The sequence below is a fragment of the Primulina tabacum genome, chromosome 8 (assembly GCF_025594145.1).
Source record: "Primulina tabacum isolate GXHZ01 chromosome 8, ASM2559414v2, whole genome shotgun sequence".
Taxonomy (NCBI): Eukaryota; Viridiplantae; Streptophyta; class Magnoliopsida; order Lamiales; family Gesneriaceae; genus Primulina; species Primulina tabacum.
The window spans coordinates 41,876,032-41,890,549 of NC_134557.1; the positions used below are offsets into that span (position 1 = coordinate 41,876,032).

General features: G+C 32.4%; 1 protein-coding gene across 1 annotated transcript; it reads right to left on the reverse strand.

Moving 5' to 3' along the window:
• Positions 1-1,975: 1,975 nt before the first annotated feature.
• On the reverse strand, positions 1,976-3,266 carry LOC142552572 (BURP domain protein USPL1-like). Its single transcript, XM_075662254.1, has 2 exons — positions 3,108-3,266; positions 1,976-3,012 (listed from the first exon to the last, which is right to left on the reverse strand). The coding sequence occupies exon 2, from the start codon at positions 2,948-2,950 to the stop codon at positions 2,204-2,206; it is 747 nt and encodes a 248-aa protein (XP_075518369.1). The 5' UTR covers positions 2,951-3,012; positions 3,108-3,266; the 3' UTR covers positions 1,976-2,203.
• Between the last annotated feature and the right edge of the window lie 11,252 nt (positions 3,267-14,518).

Below are 14,518 nucleotides of genomic sequence, written 5' to 3' on the forward strand. Positions count from 1 at the left end.
GGAGAGTCATCAGGTGGCGAGGTTGGGTATAGTTGCGACACATATAGGAGCCAGTGCATTGTAGTCGGGGATTCACCGCTCACCTGCGGGTGTGGATATCCTATGTGATCTAATGAAATAATAGTGCATGGAATCTCTGGCCAGAGTATGAGATGTACGTTGGAGAAGGAGTTCTCCAATAGTACACGCGATGCCACTATTATAGTTATCACATAGTTATCGAATTAATATGCAACCCTCGATGAACCAATGGTTGCAGATTCGATCGGGATATATGAGATGAAGGGACCGTACTGTACGTTAATCATAATCGGCTGGTTCTTGCAGGCACTATCAGTGATACCTAGGGGATCATGGGGCGATGCTACTAGACGCTCTTACCATGATCCGATGGGTGCAATCAGAAATGAGTTCTGACATTCTGGATCAAGGCGTTGATGAAAAGAATGGGGCTAACTAGGATAAGCCCAGATAAATGATTATGTCCTGAATCACAAAGAGTTGTGAACCCACGGCTAGCTGTATCTCTGAACCATTGAGGGTCACACAAGCACTGGATCGTTTGTTCCCGTTGAGAGAATAAATTCAATGAGTTGAATTTATATTATGATATAGTAAATTCAAGGAGTTGAATTTATGATAATTAAATTTTGAGAAAATAAATTCAAGGAGTTGAATTTATAAGATAGTAAATTCAAGAAGTTGAATTTATGAAATTTGGAGAGAATAAATTCAAGGAGTTGAATTTATAAAATTTGAGGATTTAATTTATTAAACTCAAAAGTTGAGTTTATTAAATATTAAATTTTGGAGGTGGTAAATTCAAGGAGTTGAATTTGTAATATTAAATTCAAAAGTTGAATTTATAATATTTTTAATTTATTAAGCTCAAAGGTTGAGTTTATTAAATATAAAATTAAATATGATGGGATATATGTTTTATGGGCTTGTAGGAGTACAAGTCCAACATATTAAATGATTAAAGTTCTTAATGGACTTTAATATAATTAATTAAACTAGTTTGACTAGTGCATTTAATTAACAAAGCCCATTGAATTTAATTAAGGGACCTAAATCCATAATTATGAAATTTAGGTTAAAAGCTCTTGTTTTTAATATATAAATAAAAAGAAAAGGTAGCATCCATCTCTCCCAAGGGTGATACACGAAAATCACTTCAAAAAATTCTCAAAAATATTTTTGACCATTTTTCAAGAGAAAAAGATTTGAGTCATCTCTAAAATTTTTGATCTCAACGTAAAAACTTCTTTCAAATATTCTAGTGCTATTTGAAAGAGGAACAAATCTTCTGGTCATGGACCTGATTAGAAGAATTGAAGAAAGTTCGTAGGGATTTTCATCAAGAGCTATCTCCGCTAAACCCGGAATAGTTGGAGCCGTGTGATTTAATCACCAAAGGTATAAAATTCTAACGCCCTATGAATGTTTGTTAAAATCATACGAGCGTCCAAACATATTTTGATTGTCAAAATAAATAAAAATTTTAAAACTTCCGCTGCGTTTGGGCGTGTAGAAAACCGGGATCCAACATGTATGTATATATATATATATATCTATATATATATATAGACAAAAACTTGTGTGAGACGGTCTCACAGATCGTATTTTGTGAGACAGATATCTTATTTGGGTCATCCATGAAAAAATATTACTTTTTATGCTAAAAGTATTAATTTTTATTGTGAATATCGCTAGAGTCGACGCGTCTCACAGATAAAGATTCATGAGACCGTCTCACAAGAGACATACTCATAAATATAAGGTGATTTTGATGAATTTGAAAAATGCATATCTCCTTCACTATGTTATTTAATATCTATTTTTCGAGTTTCTATCGAAATCAAAAGCAATATTAATTATTTGTGAAGTTATAACTCATTGATTAAGAATGTTACGAAAAATGATACAAAAAAAAAATTTTAAATTTGAACGATCCAATATATCATATCTCCAACAATCCCGCACACTAGTTTATCAACAAGGGAGGCATCAACTGTTATAATCTACTACAACTTCATATACAAGCATGCTGAATACATAGAAGCCCCAGTGACACAATAATTTAGAAATCAAAGCTTCAATAATTAATGGTTTGGCAATTTCATTGGCATTTTCTCATTATTCACTTGCAAAAGTTTGCACATATTTGGGGGGACATTGTCATGTAATAACTGGTCCAAGATCAACTCGACTTAGGAATAAATACAAGACTATCGACCGGGAAGAAATGGCACACAGGCGCCGCACCCGGCCTAGTTTTCAGAACCCGAAAGCCGGCATGCTTCGGATCCCACTGCGAGGTATCCATATGGCAGATCGCCCCAGCTTCCACTTTTCCACCGTCGTCCCCTTCCACCAGGACCTTGTAAAGCAAGTCGTCTCCCACCTGAGCATGGCAGTAGAAAACCGCGTAAGGGTACGGCAATCTGTGGCATGAAACTAGTTCCGAAGCCGGAATCTCTGACGGGTTTTCATGGACTGTGTAGTTCTGCAAAGTGGAGATCGATTCATTCAGGTACTCGGTATTCAATACCTTGAACTTCGAACCGGGCCCGAACACGGAGTTAACGAAATCCAACATGGATTCTAGAGAAGTGGCGCAGATTTTAGTCTCGCCTCTGATCGGTTTAGCTTCACAGTGGTGAAGCGTCATCTTCATGGCTTTGGCTTGTTTGGAATCCGATGGGAAAGAGAAAAATTCGAGAATTTCGGGGAATTGGGCTGTGGAGAAAGGAATGGAGCCGGATTCCTCCCTGGAAAGAAAACGGGGAGAAGCTGACGGGGGATCTTTTCTTGGAAAATAGATGGGGATCCTTTTCCCGATCACGAGATCATCGTGGTGAAAAAACACGTTCATCTCAGGATCCACGCCTTGATTTTCGACCCGTGATTGAAGATGGTTATCTCCATGATCCGTCGCAGCTCTCATGGGATCAAAAGTACATATTTGTGCAAATCTTTCACGTGTGCTTCGGATAATTGGAGACAGCGCTGCAAAAGAGTTTCAGTAAAATTCATGAAACAGGTAAGAATTTGGCCTGGAATCTGAGAATCAGCCATGAAATAATAATGATTTTATATATTACCTGAAGCGAAAGCAGGGAACAGAGGAGGAAGATGAGCGAACCGAACAGGGAAGCCATGTCTTCTGTAATTTCCTGAAGCTCTTTTGCAATTCTGAGTAGTCTTTACTTTATGTTCTGGATTTTGAGAGAGAGATGTTTTCTCGTGAAAGTCAACTAAAAAATATATGGCCAGTGGAAAGAGGACATGAGGGATGACACCAATATAGAATTTAATTCTTTTAAAGATTATTTATTTTATTATTTTATCGCAAAAAAAAATCGTCTCATTAATCATTTTTATGAGATATATCTCCTGTCTAATCCAAATCATGAAAAATATTATTTTTTATGTCAAAAATATTATTTTTCATTCCAAATATAGACTCGTCTCACGGAAATAAATATATGATCCGGACTGATAATGATTTTAATTAAAATCGATGGTTTCGGTTTTGGAAGCGATGATTTCGATTTCGATGGGAGATGAAGTCGAGATTGACCGGCTTAAGTATGGTTCTGGTTCTGGTTCTGGTTCTGGTTCGTGACGTGTTGGTTCCAGTTTGGTCACATACAATTTGAATTAAAATTTCGGACTTTAATTTTAAAGATCGAGAAGAAAATACTGATACAACGCATGAGGTAAACAAAAATAATTAAAGTTAATTATTCAACATTTATAGTACAAAATATTCTGGATTTTAATTTTTTATTAAAAGAAAAGTAAATAGGGCTTATTTCATTAAAAAAATGAAATACACATTTCTTAGTAATTTAATTTTTCTTACTAATAATTAAATTAATATTTTTATATACACACGCTTTTAATAAGGATTTTGTTTGCCTCTCAAAAGATGGCATCATATATGGTATTCTTTTCGACTTTATCAGAGAAATTAATGAAATCGATTTTCAGAATATATTTATTTATCTATATTTTCCTGATCTGCTTCCCAAATCATATATCCCAGAAAATATATATAATGGATATTATATTTATGGCAAAAATTTGTGTAAGACGGTCTCACGGGTCATATTTGTGAGATGAATATCTTATTTGGGTCATCCATTAAAAAATTATTACTTTTTATGCTAAGAATATTATTTTTTATTGTGAATATGAGTATGGTTGACCCGTCTCACAGATTAAGATCTGTGATACGGTCTCACATGAGACTCACTCTTTATTTATACTTTTTTATTCGAATCAATTTTTTTTTTACAAAAGAAGAGACTCAACGTCTTTGTCTCATCCATTATTTGGCTCGATATTGTTGTATATCAATGAAAAAATAATTTTCTTAAAAAATCACTCTATTTTCAAGATAATAACTCAAAATATAAGATTAAATTAATAAGCAATATTAAATTAAAAAATTGAAAAACCATACCTAGGCCACATTGAATCTATCAAAAAATTATATAAAAAAGTTTGGGAAAAAATAATATATCTGAGATATGCTGCACTGCGGGCCAATATTCCTGACCACATTAAAAGATATATTTTTGCAAATTTAGTATTCGTTTGACTTTGCGTGTAATGTGATGCCACCATAGGTTGAGACAGTACATATTTAATTAATACATTTTTATAGTGTTTGAAAAGGGTGTGACTTCACCACCCCAAAATTAAAAAAATGGTGAAACTGTTCAGAAAAATATAGAACCGGTTGAAAATATGAAAAATATTTGTTTTGAAAATTATAATGTTGAATGTTGAAAATTAGGTAAAATTAAGTGTTTAATATTGAAAATTAGTGTGTGATGATGCATGTAATAATGAAATTGTTTTTGGATTGTTTTCCAAATAAATCCTATAAATAGGTCTCCATTTGTAAATATTTGATACAACTGAGTAGAGAGAAAAATATTATAAAGTGTGTAGTTTGGTAAATTTTGAGAGTTTGAGATTTTTAATTTTTACCATAAATTTTTACTTTTTCACAACACGTTATCAGCACGAAGCTCTAAAAGTCCTCCATACTTTTCCAAGCTCCAAACAGAAGAAAAAGGTAACAAAAGTAATAATATTTATTTTACTGTTATTTATTTATTGTGTATATATTTAATATATAATATAATGTTATTATTAGAAATAATAAAAATAATTTTTTCAAAAACTTGTTATAAATCCTGGGAGGATGTTAAGACGACATCCCACACTCCCGGTAAGGGATACGACAAGTATAAAAGCCTATAAGATTTTTAAACAAAATAACTTATGACACTTTATTATAATAATGTGATATGATATACATAATTATTTAAACATGACTAATATTATATACACCATATTATTACCATAAAATTATACAAATACATACATTTATTTTTTTGTACACCAACGGTCATAAACGGTAACAAAACAGCTAGTTTTTGGCCTATAAATATGATCTCACAAACTCTTTCAATCATTCCAACTTTTTCCTATTCTCTAAAAATTATTCTTCATCAAATTTTCGAATAAAAAAGAAGATGGCTTTCTCAAGGTTATTTTTAATTATTTTGGTTATCATACTCACGAGTCTTTTATTTATCGGAGAATATCCTCCTCGTGTGTTTTCTTTATTTTTACAAATGCTTGTACTTGTTGTTTATCCATTACTTTGTATTGCAATATTCATTAACTAATAAAATGCATCGTAATTTTTTAGTACCACCATGTCAAATTTGACAAAGCTCGAATTTGTTGCGCTCGACATCACGGGAAAAAATTATATGCCATGGACTCTCGATGTAGAAATGCATCTTGAGTCATTGGGTCTAAGCGAGACCATTAAAGAAAATGGTATATCTTCATCACAAGAAAAAGCAAAAGCTATAATATTTTTGCGTCGACATCTCAATGAAGGTTTAAAATGTGAATATCTCATCGAAAAAGATCTCATGGCTCTGTGGAAAGGATTGAAAGAAAGATTTGAACATATAAGGGAAGTTATACTTCCAACCGCCCGTGATGAATGGAATATGTTAAGATTCCAGGATTTTAAGAAAGTCAGTGATTATAATTCAGCGATGTATCGAATAATCTCGCAGCTAAAATTTTGTGGACATGAGGTTACAGAATAGGAAATGCTTGAAAAACATTTTCCACGTTTCACGCATCAAATATAACTTTACAGCAACAATATAGAGTGCGTGGATTTGCGAGATATTTTGAACGCATCGCTTGTCTTCTTGTGGCGGAAAAAAACAATGAGCTATTAATGAGAAATCATCAGTCCCGACCCACTGGATCAACAGCATTTCCAGAAGTAAATGCTGTGAGTAAAAATAAATTTAAACCTGGAAATCAAAATCAAATCCAGAGACAAGGTTTTGGTCGAGGTCGAGGTCGAGGTCATGGTCGTGGACGTGGACGTGGGATTGGTTGTGGTCGTCGAGGCCGTGGTTTTGAAAACAATAGAGATAGTTATTTTTATAACTCATCTCAAAAGGGCGTCACGAACCATCCACAGAAAAGGCATCATGAGAACATGAGTGTTAATGAAAATCACTCGAAAAGATTTGAAAGTTCTTGTTTCAGATGTGGCACTCCAGGATATCGGTCTCGTATTTGTCGAGCCCCTGAGCACCTTTGCAAGCTCTATAAAGAATCGATAAAGGGGAAAGAAAAAGAGACCAACTTCACTGAACGAAGTGACCGTTTGAGTGATTCAACTCATTTTGATGCTGCTGATTTTATGAATGATTTCTTTGGAAATGATCAATATGTTGGTGGGATAGAAATGAACAATATTGATGCTACAGATTTTCTCAATGATTTCTCTGAAAATGAACAATATAATGGTAGAATATAAATGTACAATAATTTATGTATTCATATAATAATGTTTTATTGTACAATTATGATATGTGTTATATTTACATATGTATTGTCAGTAATTTTATTTCATTGCATATTTTTTTTGAAGTTCAAATATGGAAAATGCTATGAGCAAAGCTGAAGTTTGCATACCCGATAGTGGTACAACGCACACTATCCTCCGAGAAAAAAGATATTTCTTGGAATCAAAACCAACAAAAACAACGGTGAATACAATATCAGGTCCTGTAGACTTGATTAAAAGATGTGGTAAAGCACAATTTTTGTTACCTAATGGTACAAATTTTTTTATCAATGATGCTTTATATTCACCACAATCGAAAAGAAATTTGTTGAGTTTTAATGATATATATTCTCATGGTTATGATACTCAAACAATGAATTAGGGATGGCAATGGGTAGGGTATGGGTTGGATTCCATACATCCATCCCCATACCCATTTATTAAATTCATCCCCATACCCATCGGGTATTGAATTTCATCCCCATCCCCATACCCATCGGATTATTGGATACCCATACCCTACCAAATACCCTATTATTATATACAATTGAAAATTTTCAAATTTAAATTGTTTCAATGAATTTATGAATTTTTAAAAAATTATTTAAATGAACAATATGAAAAATTATTAATGATAAAAATTTGCAAAATAAACTTAATATAAAAAATAAAAAATATTAAAAATAGTTTATATTAGTTGAATAAAAGTACGCAATTCAATAAAAATAAAATATTTTCACTTTTTGAAGGTAAACATGGAATAAACTTATCAATGGAGAAGATGAAAATTGAATGAAAAATAAAAGAGCGGTAAAACCTTGAAACGTAAAAGTGAAAGCGGAAGAGAAGAGAAAAGAAAAAGTATCGATTTACTTGAATTTGAGAAGATGAATCTTTAATATAAATAAATATAATTACTATATATATACATATATATATAATTTAAACGGGTATTCGGGTCGGGTGTGGGTCGGATTATATCAAACCCGCCTCCATACCCAAACCCGAGAATCCCCATATCCGATTACTCAATTATTTAATCGGGTCTAAAAATCCCTCCATACCCTCTTCTATTCGGGTCGGGTATCGGATCCCCCAACGGGTTCGGAGGAAATTACCATCCCTACAATGAATGAAGGGAATGAGAAGTATATGTGTCTTATCACATATAAATCAGGAAAGAAATATGTGATTGAAAAACTACCAATGCTCCCTACTGGATTGCATTATACACACATAAGTCCCATTGAATCAAACATGGTAGTTGATAATTCTTCAATATTAACCAATTGGCATTACCGATTGAGACATCCTGGTTCAACAATGATGCGAAGAATTATAGAAAATACACATGGTCATCCGCTGAAAGACCAGAAAATCTTTCAGAATAATAAATTTCAATGTAAAGCATGTTCTCTTGGAAAACTTATTATAAGACCATCACCAGCCAAAATCCAAACTGAATCACCAATGTTTCTTGAACGTATTCAGGGTGATATTTGTGGACCAATCCATCCACCATGTGGACCATTCAGATACTTTATGGTATTGATTGATGCCTCCAGCATATGGTCACATGTATGTTTATTGTCAACTCGAAATGTTGCATTTGCAAGATTACTTGCTCAAATAATAAAATTGAGGAATCAATTTCCCGATTATACAATCAAGAAATTAGACTTGATAATGCTGGTGAATTTACTTCCCAAACTTTCAATGATTATTGTATGTCTATGGGAATCATTGTTGAGCATCCTGTTGCTCATGTACATACACAGAATGGATTGGCTGAATAATTGATTAAACGTCTGCAAATGATTGCCAGACCAATGATTATGAAAACAAAGCTCCCTATTTCTATATGGGGACATGCAATTTTACATGCTGCTTCATTAATTCGCATCAGACCAAGTGCATATCATAAATACTCCCCATTGCAGCTTGCATTTGGTAAAGAACCAGACATTTCTCATCTGAGAATTTTTGGATGTATGGTGTATGTGCCTATTGCACCACCGCAACGAAAGAAAATGGGACCTCAAAGAAAGGTTGGAATTTATATCGGTTATGATAGTTCATCAATCATTCGATATCTTGAACCTCAGACAGGCGACGTGTTCACATCACGTTTTGCTGATTGTCATTTTAATGAGGAAATCTTCCCAATGTTAGGGGGAGAACAGAAACATACCGAAAAAGAAATTACATGGTATGTATCATCATTGTTACATCTGGATCCAAAAACAAAACAATGTGAAAAAGATTTACAGCAAATTGTGCACTTGCAAATAATAGCAAATCAAATACCAGATGCATTTGCTGACACAAAAGGGTAACTAAATCATATATACATACTGCAAATGCCCCTGCTCGAATTGAAATTCCGAAGAAACAAATTGAAGATACTTATGATGTCATTAAACGCCTGAAGCGTGGAAGGCCAGTCGGTTCCAAGGATAAAAATCCTCGAAAAAGAAAATTCATAGAGAAACACGATGATCACAAAATAAAGAATGATGTTCCTGAAGAAACACATGATGATCACAAAATAGAGAATGGTGTTCCTGAAGAAACACATGATGATGAAAGTGTTCTGTCAGAACCACAAACTGACGAGAATCATGAAATCTCTATCAATTATATTAATACTGGAAAAATATGGAACCGAAAAGATATAGAAGAAATTGATGATATATTTTCTTATAATGTGGCAATCGACATCATAAATAATAATGAAGATCATGAACCAAAATCTTTTGGTGAATGTAAAAATCGGCAGGATTGGATAAAATGGAAAGAAGCCATCCAGGTTGAATTGGATTCGCTAAATAAACGTAATGTTTTTGGACCTATAGTTCTTATACCTGAAGGTGTAAAACCTGTTGGATACAAATGAGTTTTTATTCGAAAGCGAAATGAGAAAAATGAAATAGTAAGATATAAAGCTCGACTTGTTGCGCAAGATTTTTCTCAAAGGCCTGGAATTGATTATGAAGAAACGTATTCTCACGTGATGGATGCAATTACGTTTCGATATTTGATTAGCTTGGCGGTATCTGAAATTTTAGAAATGCGTCTTATGGATGTTGTTACAGCTTACTTATATGGATCACTTGATAGTAATATATATATGAAAATCCCTGAAGGATTTAAGATGCCTGAAGCACAAAGTTCAAAACCCAGATAATGTTATTCTGTGAAATTCCAAAGATCATTATATGGGTTAAAGAAATCCGGTCGAATGTTGTATAATCGACTAAGTGATCACTTGATGAAAAAGGGATATGTAAATAATTCAATATGCCCTTGTGTTTCATTAAGAAAACAACATCCGGATGCGTAATTATTGCTGTATATGTTGATGATTTAAACATCATTGGAACGAATAAGGAAATTCAAGAAGTTATGTCATACTTGAAGGAAGAATTTGAAATGAAAGATCTTGGAAAAACCAAGTATTGTCTGGGTTTACAAATTGAACAGAAAAAATGTGGAATATTTGTTCACCAGACAAATTATACAGAAAATATCCTTAAACGTTTTAATATGGATAAATCAAATCCTTTAAGTACTCCAATGGTTGTTAGATCATTAAACATAGAAAAGGATCCATTCCGTCCATGTGAAGATGATGAAGATATTCTTGGTCCAGAAGTACCATATCTAAGTGCTATCGATGCCCTTATGTATCTTACAAATTGTACAAGGCCTGATATATCTTTTGCCGTAAATTTGTTGGCAAGATTTAGCACATATCCAACAAAGAGACACTGGAACAGAATTAAACATATATTCCGTTATCTACCAGGAACGACAGACTTGGGACTTTTGTATTCAAAAGATGCTAATCCAAGTATAATTGGTTATGCCGATGCTGGATACTTATCTGATCCACACAAGGCACGCTGCAATTTCTTGACGTTCACAGAAACAAACGCTTGTAACAACTTCATCAAATCATGTCGAGATTATTGCACTACATAAAGCAAGCCGTGAATGTGTGTGGTTAAAATCAATGAGCCAACATATCCAAATCTCATGTGGATTATCATTCGACGAAAAGCTTGTGATACTATATGAAGATAATGCTGCATGTGTAGCTCAAATGAAAGAAGGATACATAAAAAGCGATAGAACTAAACATATTCCTCCTAAGTTCTTCGCATTCACCAAGGAGCTTGAGGAGAATAAATTTATTGATGTTCGTCACATTCAATCAAGTGAAAACTCATCAGATCTCTTCACAAAGGCACTTCCTACGACAATATTCAGAAAACACATATATAATATTGAGATGCGCAATCTACGAAATTTGTGAAGAATTGTTCATGTCAACATGAGAGGGAGTTTACGTGACTGCACTCTTTTTTCCTTACTATGGTTTTTATCCCAATGAGTTTTTCCTAGTAAGGTTTTTAACGAGGCAGTACAAAATCACGTAATGAAGACATCATCGTATCATGATCATCATCACAAGGGGGAGTGTTGAATATATGAAAAATATTTTTGTTGAAAATTATAATGTTGAATGTTGAAAATTAGGTAAAATTAGGTGTTGAATATTGAAAATTAGTGTGTGATGATGTATGTAATGATGAAATTGTTTTTGGATTGTTTTCCAAAGAAATCCTATAAATAGGTCTCCATTTGTAAAGATTTGATACAATTGAGTAGAGAGAAAAATATTATAAAGTGTGTAGTTTGGTAAATTTTGAGAGTTTGAGATTTTTACTTTTTACCATAAATTTTTACTTTTTCACAACAGAACCTAATTTTTTATGTAATGTTGGCTTCTGAGTCAACTTTCAGGTTTTCTCTATCAAGTTACACATAACAAGTAGAAATATAGTGAGACACATCCTAGTTTTAATATTATCTATCGTGTCCATCAATGACACTCACTTATTGAATGTACAATTTGTCCATCGTGTCCATCAGAATGATATAGTGGTACTGTCATAACCTTGTTACAGCAGTTGTCGCGACACACAATGAACAATCTTACGTTTTCTTCTCCAAAAGCCCGTATATCGCAATTAATACTTTAGCATCATAATATAAGCATATTAGCAAGCTTCTATATGCACGAAATCTCGTCACAAAATTTAAACAAATCTTGATTGCATCTTATCATTATTTAATCAAGAGTTTGAAAAATTATCAATACGAACCTAAAATTTTTTAAATTATAAAATAATTACCAATTATCAAAAAATATATATCATGATAAGCTTTGTCGTTTCAACAGATGTGAAGTAAAATAAATCAAGATGAAGCTTATCATAGCATCAAAAATATTAATAAAAAACGTACCATTGCACAGTGTCAAACTAACCAATTAAAAATGACCATTAACGTGTATGTATATGTGTGTGTGTATATATATATATATAAGTTACAACTTTTTTTAATCATATATACGTGTTGTGTTGTGAGTGAGTCGACATCGACAAAGTTTAAAATCTCAATAATTAATAATTTTAAAAATCAATTTTTTTATTTATTTGGTATGCAAATGACAATAGTTATTCTTAATATAAACGTTCAAATAACGCAATATATTACTTCCGGTGGAGTGGGCTTAAACGTTACTTAAATCATGTTTATTTACTTGGACCTGCTTTTTTAATACCTTATACCCAATTATTTTATAAGGAATTTTAGAATAAATTAGGATAAATTTTGAAAGAATATATTTTCTTGTTCAGTCAAAGGTTTTGACACCACTTTGACCTTTCCTTGTTGATGTAACAAAGGTTCAGTACCAAATGATGATGATAATCTTCCTCCTGAAGTTCTTTTACTAGAACTTGGTTGTTGTTCTAGTTTTTGAATTCTTGTTTGAATATCTTTTAATATTCCAAGAATTTCTTCTTGATTTTCATGGATTTTTTCAACTCGTTGAGGTATAAAGTATAGCATATTGCCATAATTTTATACTGTTTTCTGGATTTCTCTAATATATGAAGAGAGTTTAGAGGAATCTGGTATTATCTCCAAAAACTTATTAGATTGAATCATAAGTTTACCTGAGGGTGCTGTATCGTTCATTTCTGCTCTTGATATCTAACCAAGGTTAGATACTCTTGTGTATATTCTAAAATATTAGAATAGTTCTTGTAAATTATTTTCTCGAACCTGAGTTCGGATTCATAATTTTTTCGAAATTCTCCTCCTCAAACATTTAAATTACTTTATAATAATAAATATTGTGTTTGAAATAATTTTACCTAGGCTCTGATCCCATTTCTCCCAGAAATCGATCATTATAAATAATAAGGGTATTTTTGTCAATTTTAAACTATTTAAGGAGTTTGGACAAAGTTTTTCAGGTGTAGGGAGTTAGTATAAAGTTGAGTTTGGGGATTTAAAACCAATTTACCCTTTTAAAAATCAATTTTTTTAATTTATTTGGTATGCAAATGACAATAGTTATTCTTAAATTAAAAGTTCAAGTAACACAACAGATTCCTTCCGGTGGAGTGGGCGTAAACGTTACTTAAATCATGTTTATTTAAGTCCAACTTATAGTACTTGGACCTGCTTTTTAATACCTTATACCCAATTATTTTATTAAGGAATTTTAGAATAAATTAGGATAAAATTTAAAATTAAATTTTGAAAGAAGATAATGTTTTGCAAATTCTCAAGTCTCCCACTTAAATGGCCGAAAGTGTATGCATGGAACACTTCTCTAGAAAGTGGAAAAGTTTCAAAATTATATGCTGCACAAGGCTCTCATCATCTTTTTCATGTTTAGTCAACCCACTCATGTAAGATCAACGATCAACAAACTATGTCAGAGATTAACAGGCGAACTAGATCAAATTGTGTTATGACATGCTTAGTTCGGATCGTTCTCATGGAGACTAATATTTGATTACAAGGATGTTAACCAACCAATGATCGATTGTGTTATATGAAATTAATCAAAATGGAAGATGTGCTTATTCTCTTAAATTATAAATTCAATAGATAAAGCCAGAATCTTATTAAAAATCGCTTATTAATATATGAAAAATCAACTCCAATGAAATAACTAAGGTACGCAAAGATACTGAACTTTCACTCGAATAAAATGTGATATTAAGTTTTATATAAAACGATATTAGATTGTTCTTTCTCATAAAAAAGTATCGAGAGAATCCATTTTGGTTGGGGAACTTAGAATAAAAACCAATTTATTTTGTGATATCTAGGGAATCAAAATATTCTTCCGTACGACTTCATCTACATACAGAAAGCTCCTAAGAATTAACATAGACTCCTCCCTCATCTTTGTATGCGTCCATATTCGAATCCAAATCCTTCCAAATTTTTTCTGTTTCTTTCATATTCTTAAATTCGAGAAATTCTAAATATTTTGTGGTTCGTAGATTTTGATATTTACCTCGAAATAATGTTCATTTTATCTTATGATCGAGACGATTTTCCAAGAATTCGACCAACATAGTTTGGTAATTTTGTTTTAATGACAAAGATTTCGAGCTCTAATTTCACTATCATTCTATTTCTAGACCATTTTTTTTTTGGCTAGCTACTATCAAAATAAGTATCCATGGTATTTCCAACATTTTTCACCCCAATTATTTCTAGAAATGTTGC

Excerpts from the sequence above, each read along its gene's own strand:
- LOC142552572 (XM_075662254.1), bottom strand. The coding sequence starts at position 2,950 with ATGAGAGCTGCGACGGATCATGGAGATAACCATCTTCAATCACGGGTC.